Consider the following 6,924-nt stretch of genomic DNA (forward strand, 5'->3'; position numbering starts at 1 on the left):
TTGAAAGTGATTGACTTTCAGAGTGAGAAAGAGAAAAAGAGCAACAGGTGAGAAAGAGTTTTTCAGTTAAAGTCTAGACAATGCCCAACCTGAATCTCTCTCAGAATAATAATGAGCTCCCTGGGAGTTCCATGGCAGACCTGGGATTCTCACTGAGGCCAAATCTCTCAGATACACAAGTGGCTCAGGCCCATATTTAAATGGCGATCCCCCCACCCCACCCCATATCCTCTGCATCTTTACCAGAATCAAAGTCCGCCTGTCGGTCGCAGCAGGGCTCCTTAATGCAGAGCCAGAGAGCTCAGATGGAGCCAGTTATCTGATTTGGATTCAGGACACGTTCATCCAAGTTCTGTTGCCAGCCCTGTTTCATATCCATTACATCTTGCTCTCTTTTTGTTTCATTTTACACTTCCTGCACCCCCCCCACACACAAACACACACACCTTCCACAAGCTAAGCTCCCAACACTCAGTATCACCTTGCTCGTATCAGTTTGAGTGTACTGCATCATCTGGGATTTTAGCTGTTAGCTCCAGGCTTCAGTCTATTGTAAATTGAGTGTCTTTTGTGAATTTTTATATATACATTTTTATATTATCTGTCTATTCTCTGTTGTATGTTTAATGTTATTTGGCCCACTCCAAAAAGCTTTGAGTAGCTTATTTGGGGTTCCCCATTTTGAGCAACCTACATATGAACTTTGTACTTACTGAAATTGCGTCTTAAAGTGCTCATATTTTGCTATTTTTCAGTTTCATAATTGTATTTAGAGGTTGTACCAGAATAGGTTTACATGGTTTAATTTTCAAAAAACACCATATTTTTGTTTTACTGCACACTGCTGCAGCTCTTCTTTTCACCCTGTGTGTTGAGCTTTCTGTTTTAGCTACAGAGTGAGACATCTCACTTCTGTTAAATTTTTGTTGGGAGTCGCACATGCACAGTACCAAGGTAAGGACTACTAGCCAGTCAGAAGCAGAGTATGAGGGCATGCCACGCTGGCAGCTAAGCGAGCATTATAACGTGTGTTACAAAGTGCCGCACGTCTGTCTCTGAAGTAAAGGCTGGACTACAATAGAGCTGTTTGGAGCGGTTTGTGAAAAGTGTTTTCTGTTGGAGATGGTAAGTCCCTTGGGGGGAGATAAATAACACGATAAAGGAAAGGGGTAAAGCATAATATGAGCACTTCAATGATATGATGACGTGTAAATAAACTGAAACTGACATCCGTAAATCTAGAGAAAGAGATCCACCCACAGTGTTTCTCTCCGACAGTTATAGTTAATGTTGCTGAGATCTAATGAATGTCTTAAAGCAACACTAGAGAACTTTTCCCGCTTCAGTCCCCCTACAGGTTGGAATTGGAATTATCCATTACATTACATTATGCAAGTTTGCCAGATCGTGTAGCGGATTTGTAGTTCGAATGAACTGGACAATGTAATGTAATGGACAATTTCGCTTCCAACCTGTAGGGGGACCAAAGTGGGAAAAGTTACCTAGTGTTGCTATAAATACTTAATCTTCATAAAATTGTAAAGCCAACTTTTTTAAGTATTTGGAAATGCATGGCTTTGATAATCCTTGTTCTCCAGATTTTGTCAGTGTATATCCACAATTTTATGGACATAGTAATTTGTTGAACAGAATCACATCGTTTGATTTGATGCACACGTCTAGCAAGCAAATGATGTTAAGATTTCCCTAAAGGTGTTAGCCTCTCTTCTCGCCATCCTGTCCTGTTTGTCTCTTCTTCTTCGTGTTTCATGACTTGCAGTAACTTCTAATTTGCATTTCTGCTCTGTGCATTCAGCACACCTGCCACTTACATCACCCAGTGGTGGAAGAAGTACTCTAAGTACTAAGATCTTTACTTAAGTAAAAGTAGCAATACCACAGTGTAGAAATACTTTGCTAAAAGGTAAAGTCATTCATTAAAAATATTGGCACTCATTAACAGAGTGGCCCATCTCAGAATAATTGATGCATTAATATATTTTATTATTGTAGCTGGTAAAGATGGAGCTACATTTTTACTATATATAATGCCAGGAAGTTTGTCAATTTCACCAAGGGATCCATAAAGTCTTACTTTTATACGTAGTCATTTATTTGTTGATTATATTTTGTACTATTAATATGACTCTGCAAAGTAACTAAAGGTCTCAAATAAGTAGTGGAGTAAAAAGTACAATACAATATACCTTTTGAAATGTAGTGAAGTATAGGCCTAAGTAACCTATTAAGTGGCATAAAATGGAAATACACAAGTACCTCCAAATTGTAATTAAGTATAGTACTTGAGTAAAGGTAATTAGTTACTTTCCACCACTGAGATCACCTACATGCTTGTGTGTGCTTGTAAAGGAGGAGATGCAACCACTAGAAGTTGTTATAAATTCAGCTGAAAGTCTTTGGTAAAATAGATGTAAATTGTTGTGTGCTAAAACATTTACATTCTGTCCCGACTTTTATGGTGTTTGTTCACTGGGTCTCAGGTGGACCTCTGTTTGCTTATCATCAGCTCGCTAATGGTGGCGAGCGAGCCGTCTCACACGACCAGTTTAACTAACAAGTCCTTCGCTTTTCTCCTTCAGATCACCACAGAATATAAATAAGTGTCCTTGTAAATAGTTTACTATCAATAAGCATGGCCTGTTAGCGTCTTTTTTTTAAATTATTTTCCTTGTTTTGCCGCGGTAAACAACTTTGGTTGATTATGTATTCCTGGCAGAGGAAGCGACAGCGCAAACCTGTTGGTGTGCATTTTAAATGTGCGACAGCATGCGTGTCGCATTGAGTATGTGTGCGCATGTGGCCGTTTGCCAGTGTGCTTTTCCTTCCCCATGTGGTTCTTTAGTTCACGCATGTCCGTTAACGAGATGCCATTAATCACGAGAGACTCCGACCCGTCTCTTCACCTCATATTTCCACTCAGTCATCCACAAACAAGGTGCTCTGTCAAAGACTTCAAAGTCACTTACATTCCACCCCTATCATTCCCAAGCCACAGCCAGAGTGCTTTCAAAACTGCTCCTAGCCTTTTCATAGACAGTAACAGAGTGTTGTCCTTGTGGATGAATTGAAGGGGAATTCTACTGTGTGTCAGCAAAGCAAAGTGGCTGATTGTGAAGGGTAGGATAGTAGAGCGCACTGATGTGTTTGTGTGGGTGGGTGGGTGGGTGTGTATGCATGTGTGTGTGCTTGGCCTGATTTTGGCTCCAAACAGATGAAGAAGGGACAAATCCTGCTGGTGTGTAATGCATCACTGTCTGCCCCCTACCCACTCAAACACATATGTTCACAGATAAACACACACGCAGCCAGACAAGCACAATGTGACCCCCAGCGCCCCGACACTGACAGAGACGTCTGCTGTTTGACAGTGTGTCCGCAGGCCCAGATAAAGTCAGCCGCCAGCCCTACACAGAGCTTGTCCTGCCTCCTGCTGACCAGCTAGACATTTCCACACAGCCGACCTCACCTTCCCAGATTACTTTGCACAACCTGCTATGCATTGCTGTGTCTTATAAATGAGCGGTCACACACAGTGTGACCCAATTAGCTAAACTGTGGAGCCATGCAAGCAAAGATACAGATACGCATACTCTTAACAGCATTGGCTTTGATTGGGATAAGGAGTTTAAAGCTGCACTAATCATTATTTGTACATGAATTGGTCAAATTATGTATAATGGGAATTGCTTTCAGTGAAAAACCTACAGAATTGCCACCTGACTGCCATTTCCCTTGACTGCACTGAGCTTTTTAGCATCTTTCAACTAATTTTTATGGTTTTAGGGCCCACAACTGTGTTGATTCACCCTCAAAGTGCTCTTCAACCGTGTTTCCAGTTGTAGAAGGCAGCTGTTTTTTTAGCGAAAAAGCTCTGATGAACCGACTGCACACTACCTGCCCAGCAGCAAACAGCAGACAAAGTTAGCGGCCACCTGGAGGTGGTATAAGGTGGTAATATGTCAATGTTTTGTCTACACTCCCCATGTGGGGCCTAAGAAATCAATGCGTTAAACATGTCACACATAATCCAACTTACTGTGAACAGTTTTCATAGGTACCTTTTCCTCAAAAGAAACACCCACAGCAATAACTGCATTTTTTTTTCTGGAAAATCAGCATCACAAGCAAAATTCTGTTCACCTCAAAATGTATTAGAGTAGACTAATATTTCAAAACCTGGGTAAATAACATCAAAAACTGCAACAGGTAACTGAGAAAATGTTTTTTTAATTCACACACACACACACACACACACACACACACACACACACACACACACACACACACACACACACACACACACACACACTGCATCCTCATCCATTTTCCACATCCTCATCCATTTTTGACTTCCCCCGCCCTTTAAACTGACTGCCGTTAGTTTTTAATTTAGCCTCTTGCCACGAGGAAGCATTCAGATGAGTAGAGATGACCTTCCACCCTCCACCTTGTCAGCACACCTTAATCAGCTCACCTGATTAATAAGTATAGATTTAGTTTGAAAAAAGACTGTGATTTTCCTGCCTATTTAAAAAGGTCAGTGGCACCATTATCTTCATTAAATTCACAAATTAATGTATCTTAGATTTTTTAGGGGTTAGACGGTCAGGAGCATTGTTTCCGTCTCCTGAACTGTCATGGCAATAATTTGGCACCGCACTCAGTCCCGACAGTGTATCAAATATGTGGCTCGTTCCATTTTTCATGTCATTCCTCTCCACCTCCTGTGTGTCCCCTTGACTTTCTCCTTCACTTGCTGCTTTGATAGTTAAGCAGAGAGAGATAACAATCTTCCATTGTTCACCATTACTCTAATGAGATATCATTACTTAAGGTTCCAAAGGGGTGTGTGTGTGTGTGTATGTGCGTGTGTGTGTGTGTACACAGTATGTTTACTGACCTTGGCAATATACACATGCTAGTGATGAGAGCCAATATTGGCAGAGTGAAACAGACGCAGCTTTCTTTTTTTTCCTGAAATTATCATTAAAATCATCCATCTGTGCCTGCTGGTTATGCATGTCTGCATGTGATATTTATGTGGATACTAAAATGTATTTTGTGTGTGTGCATGCATTGATTCATATGTACATGCTGTTTGCATTCCTAAATGCAGGAGCCCACATGCACATACTGTATCTATATCCTCCAGTCTCTTATTTTGCAGGAGATGTTCACACCAGAGTGCAAGTTCAAGGAGTCTGTTTTCGAGAACTACTACGTGATCTACTCGTCCACTGTGTACCGACAGCAGGAGTCGGGCCGGGCCTGGTTCCTTGGCCTCACCAAGGAGGGACAAGTCATGAAGGGCAACCGGGTCAAGAAGACTAAGCCCTCGTCACACTTTGTGCCCAGGCCCATCGAAGGTATGAGAAAACTTGTTGTTTGGAACAGCTTTGAAGTGATCTTTTTAATTTTTGGTTTGTTCCTTTGTGTGGTTATGCATTTACCAACCTGACATCATGACTTTGCGTAAACATACACGCCACTTTCTACAAGTGCCGTGTTATCGCGTAAACATACACCCCACTTTCTAAAGCCAAGTGGCGTGTTATCTGTACGCATTTTGAGCACCGTATACAGCGGAAGGGTTGGATTAAGAAAAAAAAAGAAGAACGGGGTTGGATTTAGTTTAGGAAACGTGACACGCGGGACACGAAGGAAACGTGACATGCGGGACACAATCCTCAACCTCCCTACGTGGATTTTTGCCCTTTCATTCTACTCTCGCTACGGCATCAATTAACACGCAATCACAAAGTAATGTAAGTCAATGGAGGCCAAGCGGCGTTCATAAACACGCTAAAAAGCGAGTATGCGTCTTGATAACACGCCAATAATGGCATACGAATTGGCATGTCATACATACGCCACTTCATAAGATCAGTCTGTAAGTACATCCCATTTACTTTAATGGCATTCCAAAAAATTACAGATTTCCTACCCCTTACATGACAATGTGGTATGAAATCTTGTTATTTGGTAAAGCATTGTTTTCATCAAACCAATCCAGGAAAACAATCAATAAAAATACTTAAAAAAGGTTTAATTCTTGAATTTAAACTGTTTTGGTTAAAGAGATGACAATCTAGGAGAGTTGCTAAACAAATTATCTTATCTTGCAAAGACACTTCTGTGCATTTACTGTGATCTTTTATTGTCTTGTTAAGTTCCATTATTTAAATTAGTGGAACAGTGGTTGCTCTGAAGTTAGCAAAGAATAAATTATTTATGCTTTTGGGTTGGCAGTCATTTTAAGTATACAGAGTTGACAGTCAGACTCAAAATGAAGATCTGCATACCATTTTGAACGAGTGTATTTTTGAATATCAACTCTTTCTAGTGAGAGCAGTTTTTGATAGATATCATGAAAACTTGCCAAACAATGTGATAAAAAAAGTGCTTACACAGCTCTGATTCCCTGCCTGGTAGAATTGTCCCTCCAGCCTCGCACCTGACCTTGTCTCTGTCTGCACATCCATCTCTTCAATCTGCTCTCCATTGTCCCCTTTCTGAGCTCCTCCTCTGTTTGGCCTGTCGTCTCCTCTCCCTCCTTCTCCTTTCCTCTCTTTACATCTCCACTACAGTTTGTATGTACAGGGAGCCGTCAATGCATGAGATAGAGGACAAGCACCGCTCCAGGAAGAGCTCAGGGACTCCCACCATGAACGGAGGGAAAGCTGTCAATCAGGACTCCACATAGCAGCGGGGGGAGGGGCTTCCAGCAGGGGGGAGTGATCTCATCCTGACTCAATGGGCGGGGCCATAGGAAAACTCATCGCCCCCCCCTAAAATACGCACCACCATCCCCTCTGAAAAAAAAGAAGGCGTTGTGGCGATGAGGAGCTATTACTGTACACCCAAGACAACAAAAACAAAACTGAACTCTTGCCTGTGAAAATC

At 41.6% G+C, this 6,924-nt stretch overlaps 1 protein-coding gene across 3 annotated transcripts in view; it reads left to right on the forward strand.

The window, feature by feature from the left end:
* fgf12a (fibroblast growth factor 12a) overlaps positions 1-6,924 on the forward strand; it is a 34,471-nt gene extending 27,547 nt beyond the window's left edge. For all 3 annotated transcript variants that reach the window (XM_028592411.1, XM_028592409.1, XM_028592410.1), the window contains 2 exons: positions 5,189-5,387; positions 6,609-6,924. In XM_028592411.1, coding sequence (XP_028448212.1) covers positions 5,189-5,387; positions 6,609-6,724 — 315 coding nt within the window. In that variant the 3' untranslated portion in view covers positions 6,725-6,924. The remainder of the gene's footprint in view (positions 1-5,188; positions 5,388-6,608) is intronic.

The sequence above is a fragment of the Perca flavescens genome, chromosome 12, assembly GCF_004354835.1.
Source record: "Perca flavescens isolate YP-PL-M2 chromosome 12, PFLA_1.0, whole genome shotgun sequence".
Taxonomy (NCBI): domain Eukaryota; kingdom Metazoa; phylum Chordata; class Actinopteri; order Perciformes; family Percidae; genus Perca; species Perca flavescens.